Source organism: Notolabrus celidotus, chromosome 9, assembly GCF_009762535.1.
Source record: "Notolabrus celidotus isolate fNotCel1 chromosome 9, fNotCel1.pri, whole genome shotgun sequence".
Taxonomy (NCBI): Eukaryota; Metazoa; Chordata; class Actinopteri; order Labriformes; family Labridae; genus Notolabrus; species Notolabrus celidotus.
Window position 1 is genome coordinate 5,380,217 of NC_048280.1, and position 16,662 is coordinate 5,396,878.

Consider the following 16,662-nt stretch of genomic DNA (forward strand, 5'->3'; position numbering starts at 1 on the left):
GATTTTTTTCATTCTGGGGGGGTTTGTAGACATGCCAGGGACACATATTTCAGGTAGAGAACCATTAAAAAGTCGATTTTGCATGATATGTCACCTTTAATACAGGATTCAGGATAATACAGGATAATTGGAGGTAGTAAATACTTGCATTGCAACATGCAATGAAAATAAAAGAGCATATGATCATAAACAAAATTGGTGATGTTTCTGTTTACCTTGATTCTTAATGCATATTTAATTGCATAAATGTAAGGTGTCGTTAACACCATATTCCACAGAGTGACTGTCCAGAAACACATGATGGATATTGTCTTCCTCTAGCATTAGCCTTTTCTTTCTTCTGTTCAGTTTCTCTCAACACTCTAACACTTATTCCTGCAGGGGCTTCGGGTAGAGAGGGAAAACTCTCTAAAGCACATTTTCTTTCCAGTCCTCTGACCAGTGTCTTCATCACTCTCTCATTTTCATCCTTCAGGAGCAGCTCAGTAACTACCGTCACTCCTGAAAAGCTCTTGTGTAATCCTTGTGATGTGAAGCAGGAGTTCTCCTGTATGTTTGCATGTCCTCCTCCTGTCTGGACACAGATCTGTCTCTGTCTTCCACTGTGTCACTCACTCCTCCTCCTCCTCCTCCTCCTCCTCCTCCTCCTCCTCCTCCTCCTCCCTGTTTCCTGTTCATCACCTCCTCCATTCCTCTTCTCCTCTCAGAGGCTGCTCCCCGTTCTCGCCTCCTCTCCTTTAAGAGGTTTTCTCTGTTCTCTCGGTTGCCAGGTAAACTCCGGCATGTCTGGGTCCTTTAACAACAAAAAGGGGTGGGGCTTAGGGATCACTGGGCGGTGCTTGAGTGGGTGGGCGGAGCCTGGCTTTGATTCGCCAGGTGGCGAGGTTTAGAAACTCCTCATCACAGAAGAAGATAAACCGCTCTTGTGATGCTGTTTTATTGGTTGAAACAATTCATTATGGACACTACAGAGATTCATACATCTCTGTCGGTGACATCATCACAAGTTTTACCCATGAAACAGCCGCGCAGCAGCAGTTATCTTCCCCGGGGGATTTAAGTGAACAGCTACTCTTGAAATATACAAACAATTAAAAATGACAGCTCCTTTTTTTTGGCAGAAAAGCTCTTTGATCAACTCCAACAAACAAACTCAGACCTGGTTTTACTGAGTCAGGACTTTATTTTGTAGAACAGATGAGTATGAGGCGGCACTGAGGAGGCGGCGAGTCCGTCTATTATCAGCTTTGTGTGGAGGTGTAGGTCAGTGTTTTTGTTACTGAATGGCACGATTTTAAACTTTATCTGTCACGAAGAAGTTTATCTGTTCAAGCTCGAGCTGGATGTAGAGTGAGGACTCTCTCTCTCTTTTTGTTTCTTCATTTGGAAAGGCTGTTTGATCAAATACGTGCACAAAGGTGAGCCGGGATATAGGGGATGATTCAAGATGAGGGAACATTCTTAAGAATGCTTAACAGGCTGTTTCACTCCTCAAACTAAGAATGTTAAAAGACGACATGACAGACAAACAGATCAAATTAAACCTGTAATTTAACCCTGTGTCCATTATCTGGAAATAACAAACACTCTGCATCCAATCAGAGTTGATCATTCTGCCAGCCAGTGGTATAACACTGCTTATCACAGCATTGATATATTACAAAAATATACTTATAAGAAGTTGGAGAGTTTATGCCAGTGCACATTTTGTCCAGTAGAGGGCACTCTCTGGTTTATTTATCAGATGTGAAATGTTACCAAACATTTCCACACTGCTGCTGTCGTGATTAATTCATCAGTCATGCAAAAGAAAGATAGTCTACAACATTTATGTTTATGCTTGAGTCATTTAAGATGTGTATTCAAAAAGTGCAGCACTTAACCTTTGAATATTTGCTGGTTTTCATTGTTTCCCATGATAATAAACTGAATTGCGTTGAGTTGTGAAGTTTAACATGGAATTGAAGTCAGCAGCCAGACTCTTACTCCTTAGGATTAAGACTTATAACAATTTTCTGAACAATTACAGACCAACATTAATCTGCAAAGTAATCTGAAGTAAATTCACATTGACTGTTTTGCACATTTTTTGTTTTATATTCTGTGCTGCAATGTTGAAAGAATATTAGTTAATGTTAAAGTTAAATCCTGTGGTTGTAAGTTTGATGTGGGAAACAGATATTGTGTGTCTTTTAACACAGGAGTTCCAAAAGTGGGCGTCTGGACCGCCTGGGGGGGTCGCGAGACACTAGTGAGGGGGGTTTAAGTAATCTAAAATGACATATTTTACCAATTATTTTAAAAATATTAAGAAAATTAGCAGTTAAATTTGAAATAAAACCTTGCATATACGTTTTTAAAAATAATACATTTCTGCCTCTCTTTGTTGCCAAATGACTCCTGAGGTTAGGGTCAGAATTAAGGTTAGTTACAGTGAATTTACACAGGCATCAGTAGCAGCAGAATGGAAAACAGCCACTGTCAGGTCCAGGAATCGTCACAGCAGAGTCAAGGAACACACGGACAACTTTTTCAGCTATTAGCTCGCTTTTGCAAAAGGGAAGACTGATCCAATGTTCACCACAAAGCGTGGTCGATCATCTTCCAAGTCTCCTCTGTTGCTCAGCTGTTTTATTGAAAGCATAGGCGTGATCGTATTACAAAGGGCGTGATAATATTTCATTGGGTTTGCACAAAAATCACTCACAAGTTGCTGGGCAGAATCACCTTGAAGATGTTTCTCTCAATGTGCTGCTACCTCTTATCATATCCTGAAAGAACACAAAGTGCTGGCAGATGATAAGAAGTTTGCACAGTTCTCACAGCCACATAGACCAGCTAGATCAGGGCTGTCAAACTAATTTCAGTTCAGGGGCCACATACAGCCCAATTTGATCTCAAGTGGGCCGGACAAGTAAAATCATAACATAATAACCTATAAAGAAGGACAACTCTAAAATTTTCCCTTTGTTTTAGTGCAAAAAGTACAAGTAAATTATGAAAATTTTCCCATTTAATGAACTACATTTTTACTAAAACAGCTGTTGTGTTTTTCGCCATGATAAGTCTCATAGTGGGGCCAAATATTATATTCTTTAAGCACTGAAACCTGCTACGAACACACCAAGCACACAGGTTTCCCACTCACCTGCGTTGTTCAGGCGAGCTCCATCAGCACTATGATTGTATGCAACCCCCAGAGAACAAATCTGATATAGAAGTTACTTTTATTTAAAAAATTGCAGTTAATGTCTTCTCTGTCATTTTTTCATTTTGAGAAGTCATCCGCGGGCCGGATTGGAACCTCTGGTGGGCCGGTTTTGGCCCGCGGGCCGTATGTTTGACACCCCTAAGCTAGATGAAGTATGAAGCAACATTTAATCACATGGAGGGACAGTGGGGGTTGGGAGTGAGGCGTTTGGGACACCCTGTTTTGAAGTTTGGTGAAGCTTCTTTGTAGAAATTTGGCCATTTTAACGCCACGGTCCATTCAATAGCAAGCATGGAAATTAGCAGTAAGCACCGAACAAGCTAGTGCTGATCCGTGCCCACTCTTGTCAACACTATGCAAGTCATCCTTAAAGCGTCTCAGCGCTCTGCTCTCGAGTCTGTCTTTGACTCGAGTAGATCGACCTAGACAGGAAGTCAAACACAGGAAGAGCTGTGTTTCAAAATAAAAACACCACGAACAGACCCTGACCAGAAAAGAGATCATATAGATATAGATCAAGCGGCAAACTCCGGTCTCAAACGATGAAGCCAATGCGGAAGTGCTATAAACTGCAATACATCGTAAAAATCCGCTTGAGGCTGGCTGCAGAAACACCGGAAACCACATAGATATGAATGGGAAAAAGACAATCTTTTTAGCATTAATAAACATGTTTACAGTCTGGTTCAAAAACCGGCTTGGCCCTACAAAGCTAATCTCTCTAATGGCACACACTGTACGGGGGTGAATTTTTTTCTAACGTGACGGTTAAGAAGATATTAAGAGTACGAGTTTTGCCCAAATAAGGATATGACTGACGTGACTCCCGGTCGGGAACACACAGCCATTGGCTAAGAGACTCACACTGCATCACACTCTGCCTAGTTGAATTACCAATATGGCTGCTGCCGCCGATTTGCTTCAAAACAGCTCTCAGGAACAGATGGGTGACGTCACGGATACTACGTCCATATTTTATACAGTCTATGGTATAGATGTATTGTGAAGAGCAGAATCCGCAAATGGAGGTTCAGCTGTCAACTTTGTCTGTAGGTATCAGCTCATTACAGCAGAACGTCATTATAAACATTAAACATTTATACTACCCAGAAAGGCATAGTGACCCGTTAGTGTGTTGTGTTCTGTACACATCGTTATTGCGTGATCTCCATCCTCCCGTGTGATCTTGTTGAGTTCTCATGTAACTTTGTAATTTTGCAAGTCCAGACGCTATAAGCTGCAACTTCCTACCCTTCACTTTATATAAGGGAACTGCTTCTGCAAGAGCGTGAGGTTATTTGGGGTCAAGCCAGAGTGTTCACAGTGCTACAGTATGAGCAGAGCGAAGGTACAACAGAGAGTTGTAATAGACCTCCATTGTGCTGCAGCAAAGTTGATCAAATAGCTGATCTGCCAGAATGTGAGCACAGATCTTTAAATGCAGGGTACTCGGGGACAGAGAATGATCACATGGCATTTCGAAGAAGAAATGGTGAAGGATATGACAACATCATGTGACACCCAGATGGGACTTAAAGCCCCTTGAGGGGTTAAGATGCAGAAGCTATTTTGGATGCATGATAAGAGTTTCTGATAGTTTCCCCTTCTGTTAGTCTTCAATCAGTGCACACCATACACGAGTAGAAAGAAGGGGAGATTGCAGATCTATTAAGATGCAGCTGTTTTATGTTGGTGTATTGTTGTCCTGTCCTTTACTTCTAGAGTGTAGTTCAAACCCTAGTTTTCTAGATAAAAAGCAGAACCTGCTGCAATAGATCGTAGTCTTTTAGAGCAAAATCAACGTTCAAAAAAATCATGACACCAGCTTCATTTTTTTGTCCACATCTTAATCACAAATGCCCAATTCCAGATGTAACCCCAGTGCCCACCCACTTCTCTACATTTTACGATGTGGGATCTGAGACGGGGTAGTCACGTGGAACTGGGCCCTTCATTGTTAACTTTGATTTTAAAGTACTAACCCACACTGGGAGCAGGAGGTCATAAGTAGAGGATGGTTTGCTTTAAAACTTTCATAGATGTTTGTTTTTACTGAAGGATCCAGCAGGTCACTTCCCTGTAGTTTCCCAGATGTAGAGCAGGAAGATACAAAAGACTTCACATATTGCATTCACACATATTGTGACAATAATATGATTCACAGCTGGTGAGAATAATGATTTTGCATCATTAGTTTCAGTTTTACTTGGAAAAACCCAAGTCACGATGATGTGACTATCTGTGGTCGGTTCAAAACAAACACTTTTTCACCCAAACTTAAGTTCCTGCAAATTGGACACTGCACTTGGAAACCATGCCTCAATTATTTGGCAGCCATATTTTAGTGCCTACCTGAGACGTTTATAACTTTCTAATATATTTTTCAGTAATACTCATAAGACATTTTGTCTGGAACGCTTAATATCAATCCTTAAACCATGATCTTAAGCGATGATGTCGACACTAATTTTGGTGTTTTAAAAAGTTCATGGCCTGCAGTTGTAGCCACCACGATGCCAAAAGCCTCCTGTCAAGTCATGGCGACATGTATATGAACGTCTGTGAGCATTAAAGTTTTGGCAACTTTGGTAGTTGACCAAACGAGTCATTGTCATCATCAAAGTTACGAGTCGATCGGAAACAATATTCATATTTTTATTACTTTAGGCCTGAAATGCTGGGCATATGTTGCGCCGGCCTTCTGCCACTAGTCTGGGCTGTAGCTCCGGTTAAACCTCTACTACCTGGATGCAAACAAGCACAGATGATTGATGTAGAAAAAGGAGATAAAGATGTATGTAGGCTGTCTGGTGTCAGCTAGGGCAATGCCCAACCACCAGAGGAATGTGGACGTTAACCTGCAAGGGGGACACACAGAGCTGGTGGTGCTAGCTCTTCTAGTGTTAAGGCTGATTTATACTTCTACGTCTCCCCTACACAGCAGGGGCTGACGCGGAAATGAGCACCACACACTTGTGCGTCGATGTGTCCGTGTCGCGCAGCAATTCTCCGCCGAAACGCTTGAGGGCAGTGTGTTCTCTCTGATAGCCGGTCGCCTGCTTCCGGCCCCGCTACGATCTCTGTTTCCTTTTCCACAGAGATTCAGAGCGTGTTCTGTTAATCTACAGCTGATACATGTTGCTGTTTATCATGCAGACATGATTATAGTTAGGACTGTGAAGAAGTGGACGGAGGAGTCAAAGCAGGAGTTACAAGCCTGCTTTGATTGCACTGATTGGAGTGTTTTTGAAGCTGCATCAGGAAACCTCAATGAACTCACTGACACTGTGACTTCATACATCAGCTTCTGTGAGGACATGTGTGTGCAGACCAGGACCTTCTGCACATACAACAACAATAAGCCCTGGTTCACACCTCAACTGAGGAAGCTGCGTCAGGCCAAAGAAGAGGCCTACAGGAGTGGGGACCGGGACCTGTTCAAGCAGGCCAGAAACAAACTGACGAGGGGGATCAAGGTAGCTAAGAGGAGCTACACTGAGAAGTTAAAACAGAGCTTCTCTGCCAACGACCCCTCAGAAGTTTGGAGAGGCCTGCGTGAAGTTACAAGCTACAGGAGACCCTCCCCCCACCCTGAAGGTAACAAAAGACTAGCTGACGACCTGAACAGCTTCTACTGCAGGTTTTCACACCCCACACCCGAACACTCTGATTTACCTGGCCCCCCCACAAGCCCCTCCCCACCCCCCTCTGACCCCCCACCCGCGCTGACGATCTGTGAAGATGAGGTAATCCAGCTCTTCCAGAGACAAAAGACCAAGAAGGCTCCAGGACCAGACGGCGTGTCCCCCTCCTGCCTGAGAGTCTGTGCTGAGCAGCTGGCCCCCATCTTCACAAAGATCTTCAACACATCGCTGGAGCTGTGTGAAGTGCCCTCATGCTTCAAAAGCTCCACCATCATCCCAGTCCCAAAGAAACCCACCATCACAGGACTCAATGACTACAGGCCCGTCGCCCTGACGTCTGTGGTCATGAAGTCCTTCGAGAGACTAGTGTTGAGCCACCTGAAAGACATCACAGGCCCCCTGCTGGACCCCCTGCAGTTTGCCTATCGGGCAAACAGGTCGGTGGAGGATGCAGTCAATATGGGTCTGAACTACATCCTGCATCACCTGGACTCCCCCAGGACCTACGCTAGGATCCTGTTTGTGGACTTCAGCTCTGCGTTCAATACCATCATACCAGACATCCTGCACCAGAAACTCACCCAGCTCACAGTGCCGGCCTCCATCTGTCAGTGGATCACCAACTTCCTGACGGACAGGAGACAGCAGGTGAGGCTGGGGAGCATCAAATCCAGCACCCGGACCATCAGCACTGGCGCCCCACAGGGATGTGTTCTCTCCCCACTGCTCTTCTCCCTCTACACCAATGACTGCACCTCAGGAGACCCCTCGGTGAAACTCCTGAAGTTTGCAGACGACACCACCGTCATCGGTCTCATCCAGGACGGAGACGAGTCTGCTTACAGACAGGAGGTGGAACAGCTGGCTCTCTGGTGTAGTCAGAACCATCTGGAGCTGAACCCGCTCAAGACGGTAGAGATGACAGTGGACTTCAGGAGAAGCCCCCCCCCACTCCCCCCCCTCACCATCCTGAACAGCACTGTGTCTACTGTGGACTCTTTCAGGTTCCTGGGATCCACTATTTCCCGGGACCTGAGGTGGACCTCCCACATAGACACAATCAGAAAAAAGGCCCAGCAGAGGATGTACTTCCTGCGTCAGCTCAGGAAGTTCAACCTGCCTCAGGAGCTGCTGATCATGTTCTACACCTCCATCATCCAGTCTGTTCTGTGTACCTCCATCACTGTCTGGTTTGGCTCTGCAACCAAACTAGACAAACACAGACTGCAGCGGACTATAAGGACTGCAGAGAAAATCATCGGTGTCGACCTGCCCCCCATCCAGGACTTGTACCGGTCCCGGGCCAGGAAACGGGCAGGGAGCATTACCGCTGACCCCTCACACCCTGGACACAAATTCTTCAAACTCCTCCCCTCCGGCAGGCGCTACAGATCACTGTGCGCCAAAACAACCCGCCATAAGAACAGCTTCTTCCCCCAGGCTGTCACTCTGATGAACACTAAACCATAACAGTGTCATACCTGTCAGATAAATACTCTCTGTAAATATACATGTAGATATACAATGCAACAATTCTCAAGCAGAATTCCATATTTCTATTTTTTGTATTATTTAACTTCTATTTTTATAATGTAAAACTACCTCTGCAACTCACCACTGCACTTTATCATATTATTTTAGCCTGTACATATTAGTCAAGCCTATTTGTTGTTTCTTTGTATTTATAGCTAAGGTTATTGTTATTATATTTTCATTTTATTTTTTATTGTAGTTCTTATTCTTATTCCTATTCTTATGCCTTGTACAAAGAGAGCACAGTTTACCAAAGTCAAATTCCTTGTGTGTTCAAGCATACTTGGCGAATAAAGCTGATTCTGATTCTGATTCTGATTCTGATTACAGGAAGAATAGAGAGGAGGAGATTAAATACCGGGAGTGCTGTAAATGCAGGAAATACAATGTTGCCGTGCAGACCAATCACAGGGCTTGCGGTCTACGTCGATTCTAAGGGTAGTTACTTTTTGGAGGAGGTGCACGTCAGCTATGTGCGTAGGCCTCTGCGTAGGTACAGGCGCTACACGGACCTCCGGCTCAGTGTAAATCAGCCTTTAGCCACAATCGACAAACCAAATGCCTTTTAGTAGATAGAATAGCTGAAGGGGACAGGAAATGTGGGGAGTAGAGAGTGGGGGAAGATCATGCAGCAAATGATCAAGGCCAGAAGTCGATCCAGTGACCACTGGAACGAGGACTGTAGCCTCTGTATGAGCGTCTTTTGAGTGTTTTTGTTTTTACTTTTAGGCTAGTCGGATAGTCAGAATCAAACAACTGGGGAATTAGGCAGTTCTGGGAAGTTATGATGCTTTTATTTAGAGGATAGGACAGTGGATAGAGAGAAAGTGGGGAATGACATGCAGGAAAGGGGCTGCAGGTTGGAATCAAACTCAAGCTGCCCACTTGAGGACTGTAGCCTCCATACAACCTAACCACGAGGCCAAACTGGCGCCCATATTCAGACTTTTTCACACTGTCTCATTGCTGTGAGAGATGTTGAGACATAAAGAAGACTCTGTAACAAGGTTAAGTGAGTGATAACAGGCTACAATGGGGCCGAAAAGACGAAATACGTCCTGAGGATAAAACTAAAGAGAAGTGACCCGCTGGATCTTAAACTTTAATGTCTTATATATTTGAGTAATATGGTTGTCTCATGACTAAGTGAAATCTAACCACTAACTAGCATATTAGCTGTAGATATCCATGATTAATTACCTAGCTTAATTCCATGAAAGCTAACGCAGTTGACGTGTCCAGGTAAAACCGTTTCCTATGACTCACTGAGGCCCCCTGCTGGACGACTTACACTCACTGGTAATAATACAAAGCTGGTAATGAGCATGAGTGTGTGAGTTTGTGTGTGTGTGTGTAATGCTTTTTGATAGTCTGGTTTTTCTGGAAGGCATGCCTCAATAAAAACTGAACCAACAGCTGGACAACACCCGTGAATGTTAGTCATCAAGGTTTCAGTATTTTGGAGTCGAGGTGGAAAATAACCGGCTGAAGGAAGACGTGTTAACGGGTTATCAATCGTCAGCTGTGACTCAGAGGCCTGCTGCTGTAATACATCATCACACAGAGCTGAAAGTAGAGGCAGACTGAACGTATACTAATCTTTAACCTTAGCTGTATTATGGTCCTTATTTTGTCATTGATGTGCTCCTACTTTAAAACAGTTCAAATTTTAAAAAGCCGGTCTTTCAGTATAATGAATAGAAAAAGTTGTTTTACATTTAGCTTAGAATTCGCCCAGAAGATGAGGAATATATTCTCTAAAGATGAAACAAATTGGCAATAAATCCATGAATTGGTGGACACAGGAGGAGATGTAAACCATCCTCTAGGTGCTGGTACCTACCAAGAGCGTATGGTTGAACTGGCTTGGGACACATCATCAGTAGTATACCTTAGGGTCATCGAGTGTTTCGGTCTAGATGCATTTCGACCAAGAGTTCTGGGGTCTTTTAGCCCCCTGAACTAAAAGGTTCCTGTGCCCCCATTGTTGTCTGCGTTTCGACCGCGGGCTGAAGCCCCGGGTAGATTGTGCAAATCAGGCCAGAGACGTAAAAAAAGTAAATGCACTACACCACCAGACCAGTAGAGAGCAGTAAAACAAAGATGAATGCCATTCAACACAGATGACACCATAGAAGCAGACGGAGAGGCAGGTATCATTATGAGCAACACAACAGTTAGCCTGTTAGCATGAAGAGACTATATTTCATCACAGATGGATTCACTGAATCAACATGTGAGAGGAGATAAGCTCGAGTAGCAAAGACGTTTCAACACGGCTTTAAAATCCTTTTGAACTCAAAAAGCCATGGCAGAGATCGGCCGGTGTTTTGGTTTAAACAGCGACCCTGTTAACTGGAGACTTTCAGCCGGATGCATCCCTCATAAACGTCTTTCGACCATCATTAAATATCTGATGAGGATATTTTGAAATCTTAATAAAAACTAAACTAGTTTGCATTCCCAGGAACTCCCTCTGTGTTTCAACAGCTGTGTAAACTCCACAAACACCGACACGTTCAGCTGAAGGTCTCCAGTTTACAGGGTCACTTTTAAAACCATAACACCGGGAGAGATGCATTCACGGTGGGCTGAAAGAAGACTACTGTTACAAGCTGCTAAATCAAGAGAATCACAGCTTCTTCTTTTGAAAAGTACACACACATACAAAAAAGATAGAACAAATAAAAACACATGAAAGAAAGAGAAATCAAGTGAATCACAGATGTGTGTGATGTTATTGTGGACGGCGGGCGGAATAAACACACTGCAGTTAATCTACCAATCAGACACGTTCAGCATTGCAGGCCCTGTGCCCCTGAAAGCCTCAGGACCTTTGAAAAGTACTACCTCCCCTAGCAGGGGCTTTTTAGGGGCGAGATTATCTACCCCTGAACTAAATTTAGACCCGGGGTCCACCGGTAGTTCCGGGGTAAAGTTCCCCCGGTTGAAAAACACCTAACTATACACCCTCGCCTCGCCAGGGGTGATCAAGCCCTGCAGTGCGTCCCTGCATATTCAGCACGACGCCCAGCAGGAATCTTTCCTCTTTATCCATAACCACTGGCTGCTTCTCTCCGCTGCCTCTGACATGGTTTTGATGGTTTGGGTAGAAAACTTTAGCTTTTTGATTTGTTTATTTGAGACTTTTCAGGCAAGAATGTCCAAAATGTTCACTTCAATCAATCAAAAGCACCTTTCATACAATAATATTGTAACTTAAAGCGCTGTACATACAATAATAATGATAGTAATAAAATAGAGTAAATTAAGAAGACAAAAAAAGAGACAACCCTCCATTTCCCCACCCAACTCCAGCCCCTACTTGTGTCTTGAATGTGTTCATTTTCTTGCTGTTCTTTGTTTGATGTCTCTGAAAACTGTCTCTTTTAAGTTTCTGAAAGTGTATCAGATAAAATCCATCAAATGAATGTTCCTCCTGGGTTATATTTTCAAAATAAAAGCCCCCAATTAACAAATACCTTACCTGGTAATTGGTTCTGTAAGCGTTTATTTCATGTAACATTTAAAAACATGAATTTAGCAGGTTAACTCTTTTCTTTTTAACACTTTGTTGTACTTAAATGTAGCTTATAGATAAATAATATAAACATCCCTGCCCTCATGAGGAATAATAAATCAATAAATCAACTTTTTAAGGTGTTATCATACAGTTTGAAACCCCTTCTCCTCTGTTAACAAGGTACAGGTTTCTTTGCATCCTGCTCCGTCTCCCAGTCAAAACAACACTTTTGATTTGGTTAAGGCGTGTAGGTGATACATCTGGTCAATGTGGGTCACAAATTGAGTCACTGCTTGTTGTGCTGTTGGAAAATTTTGTGTTTCACCACCCTTGTGTGTGAGGGAGCACCAGGCTACTGCTGTGATAGTGAAACAAAGGGTATGTACAGAAGATACGGTCACAAGTTTGTTCCAAGTAACTGAACTTTAACTCCAGTAACCTTCATTTGTAGCTCCCTCTGTGTGTGAAACCCTCACCCGTTTTAACTCTCATGTGTTTGGTACATTTTGCATCCATTTGTCACTAATTGTTCATTCATGTCATTTACATTAACCTGTAATTGAAGCTACATTGCATCTTGTTTTGTTGAAGTCTTCCATCCATCTCTGTTTGCATCATAGAGTCATTGAATCACTGACGGCTTTGAGAAAATCGTCCAAACCGCGTCTCTCTCTAGTGATAAATATTGATGTATTGAATGCTATCAGGAGCTGTCATTAACCTTTTTCTCTGCATGTTCTGTGCATGTTTGCAGAGTTTCGTTCACCGTCTCACCTCAGCGGGTTGAACCGTACGGCGTCTCTGAGCGGAGCAGACAGGACAGAGTCGATGTCCGTCAGCGGCAGCAACAGCCAGCTCAACAACAGCCTCCCATCACAGCAGTACATACCCGACTTCTACGTCAGAGCGCTCACAGACCTGCAGTTTGTCAAGGTGGGTGATAACAACACATGAGAACAAACTGAGGAAGTTAATCCAGAATCCTCTCTTCTGCTTAACAACTTTATAATTATGCAGAACTAGAGTAAGATGGTATCAGACGTTTAAATAAACAGTTTGAAATAGAGCTGTAAGAATAACTCAATTAATTTGTATTTATTTAGCACCTTTCAGACATTCAAACAGGCAGCCCAAAGTGCTTCACAAAATAACAGAGAGACAGAATACTACAGCGACAGATAACATGATACAAGACTAAAACAAGGTAGAGGAAGGTAATATAAAATACTTAAAAATAAAATAAAACCATTACAATTAATCAATAAATGAAAATCACATAAATATCAGACAAAAATAAAATATTAGGGAAAAAAAGATACAATCATAACAATAAATCAATAAAATAAAGTTTAATAAATATCAGAAATTACAAAAAAAAATCCTTACATTAAAATCAATAGAATTAACTCTGATAAATATCAGAGAAAAAACAAATCAAATCATTATAATAAAATCAATCATATTAAATCACATAAGCATCACAGCATCCACCTACATCCGTAACCTTGGTTACAATATTTCAAAAACTGCATTCTTCCACCCCAAAACATCGCCCGCCTACGCCCCTCCCTTTCCATCACTGCTGCTGAAACACTCATCCACGCCTTTAACACCTAAAGACTCGACTACAGCAATAGCATCCTTTACGGTACACCTAACACCCTCCTCACTCACTCCTGCTCTAGAGACCACATCACCCCCAGTCCTCCAGAACCTCCAATGGCTTCCCATCACCTCCTGAATACAGTACAAGATCCTCCTCATCACCTACAAAAGCCCTCCATAGCCTAGCTCCCTCCTACCTCACCAACCTTCTGCAGCCATACAATCCCTCCCACAACCTCTGTTCCACTAACGCCAACCTCCTCACCCCTCTCACCAAACCCAAGGGCCCATCTCTGTCGCTGCCCCCACCCTCTGGAACTCTCTCCCCCGTCACCTCAGACTCTCTCCCTCACTCACCACATTCAAATCCGGACTCAAAACCCACCTATTTAGAAAGGCTTTTAACCTATGATTCATTTTAAACAATGTCTCTCTCCTTTTTTACCCATGTTTTTATTCATCTGTTCTAATTTGTTTTCATTCTTACAACAATCTTTGCATATCTCTTGTAGAATTTATTTTGTGTAAAGTGTCTTAGAGAAACTTTGAAAACGCTTTTATAAATCAAATGTATTATTATTATTATTATTATTATTATTGTTATTATTTATTATGTATTATTATTATTATTATTTATTATTATTATTATTATTATTTATTATTTTTTATTATTATTATTATTATTATTATTATTTTTTTTTTATTATTGTAATTATTATTATTATTATTATTATTATTATTATTATTATTATTATTATTATTATCAGAAAAAAATATGAAGTAATGACCATAAAATCAGTAAAATAAAATCAGATAAATACCAGAAAAATAGAATAAAATGAAATAACATAAAATAATTAAGAATAAAATAAAAATAAAAATGATGGTATTAATGATAATACAGACGTCTTCTAATCGGCGGTCAGTCTGCATTGCACATCCTTTTTTTTGGGAACCTAACGTTGTTGTGTTTTACCCGGATACAGTGATGCTATTTTTTGATTGGCTGTTGGGTAGCTATATTCCTCTCTTTCTTTTTGATTAGCTGGTGCGTGGAAAACTCACTCTGAAGGAAATGCGGCGCAACTTGGTGGCCGTTGTCTTTGTAATGATTATGCGTGAGAAAAACAAAGTGTTGCGTGTGAACAGGTTAAAATGTATGTGTCTCATGCCCAATGCGTGAGACTTGAGAGCCCTGAGTAAGGGAAATAAACTCAACAACAACAAAAAATGTATTTTCCTTCACCAGGAACTGAAACTATTTTTACACACTGTTCAAAGTGCAGCAGAAACAGTTCAGGCTTGTGGGCCAGCTCAGATTTCAAATTGAGCAAAATAAGAAATGTATACAAAAAATATATATTAGATTGAAACAATACAATAACGCTGGGCTTAAAATTAACAGTGAGTACATTTGAGAGGCCTTTTCACCAAATAACAAGTAAATGTTGGATCATAATAAGATAAATGTGATTAAGAGTAACTACGATGAGTTTTACTGGGTTAGTTGCAGCTTCCTTTCTCTCTCTGCTGTCTGCATGTCGGAGCCCTGCAAGGCAAGGCAAGGCAAGGCAAGGCAAGGCAAGGCAAGGCAAGGCAAGGCAAGGCAAGGCAAGGCAAGGCAAGGCAAGGCAAGGCAAGGCAAGGCAAGGCAAGGCAAGGCAAGGCAAGGCAAGGCAAGGCAGCTTTATTTGTATAGCACATTTCATACACGAGGGCAACTCAATGTGCTTTACATTAAAACATTAAAAGCATTGGAGACATTCAGACATGCATAAAAGAACACAATTAAAATGACAAATATAATTAAACAGAAAAGAAAAGGAAAATTAGAAATATATTAAAAATGACATTAAAATTTTAATTTAAAGTGAGTTAAAATGAGCTAACATAGGAAGGCAGTGGGAAATAAAAAAGTCTTAATCTTTGATTTAAAAGAGGTGAGAGTTGGAGCAGACCTGCAGCTTTCAGGGAGTGTGTTCCAGATATGTGGTGCATAATGACTAAACGCTGCTTCAGCAGACCAGTACCTGATGACCTCAGAGGTCCAGATGGTTCATAAAGTAGCAGCAGATCAGCAATGTATTTTGGGCCTAAACCATTCAGGATTTTAAAGTCTATTCTCTGACAGACAGGAAGCCAGTGAAGGGATCTAAGAACTGGAGTGATGTGGTCTACTTTGTTGGTCCTTGTTAGGACTCGAGCAGCAGCATTCTGTATGAGCTGCAGCCGTCTGATGGACTTTTTAGGGAGTCCTGTAAAGACCCCGTTACAGTAGTCTAGTCTGCTAAAGATAAATGCATGGACCAGTTTTTCTGCAGGGTAGGGATCTGCATTTCCAGCCAAAACACTGTTTGATCGTCACTGGAATCTATTTGGTGATTATTCATTATTGAGAATCCATCATGAGTAAGCATTAGGCAACATTTGGCGTCACTGGCGAGGGATAACCTCATTTAATAAGGTAGAAACCTCGAACCAGACCAGACTCGTGGTGACGAGCAATCTGCTGATTGGATGGACGAACAAACAGAGCATCCCTAACAACAACAGATAACACAGACTTATGGCCAATAATAAGATAAGATAAGATACTCCTTTATTCGTCCCACAACGGGGAAATTCATGGAGTTGCAGCAGCAAACAAGAAGGTGTACAGAACAAGAATTTTGACAAGAATATATATAGAAAAAAAATTTGTTCAGAGACGACAGCTTGGCCATAATTCTCCTGTCAGCCACCACCTCCACAGGGTCCAGGACTGAGCTGGCCTTCTTCACCAGTTAGTTCAGTCTTGCTCTCCTGTATCCTGTCCGCCCACAGCAGGTGAAATCCTTCCAATGTGGCGTTCATGTCTGGTGTTAGCTCTGTTAGCATGATGCTACTCTGCCAGTATTCCCTCTGGTGCTGGGTTAGCTTCCACCTTATCGTAGATAGATCTTACATAACGATGGATCATCCTTGCCTCCTTCTCCTCAGCTCGCAGGGAACATCAGACCTAGCATTGTTTAGTATCAACATGCAACAGGCTGCTAACAGCTGATCTCGTATGTAAACAATGCGACCATGGTTACACACAGGATCTCCAGACACACACAGGAACAAAAATAGTAAAAACACCACTGCAAACGTAGTCAGTTTGGTGA

General features: G+C 42.2%; 1 protein-coding gene across 1 annotated transcript in view; it reads left to right on the plus strand.

Moving 5' to 3' along the window:
- Window positions 1-16,662, plus strand: part of LOC117818936 (metal transporter CNNM4) — an 83,183-nt gene that overhangs the window by 60,971 nt on the left and 5,550 nt on the right. Inside the window, exon 6 of the mRNA XM_034692079.1 lies at window positions 12,666-12,844. Coding sequence (XP_034547970.1) covers window positions 12,666-12,844 — 179 coding nt within the window. The remainder of the gene's footprint in view (window positions 1-12,665; window positions 12,845-16,662) is intronic.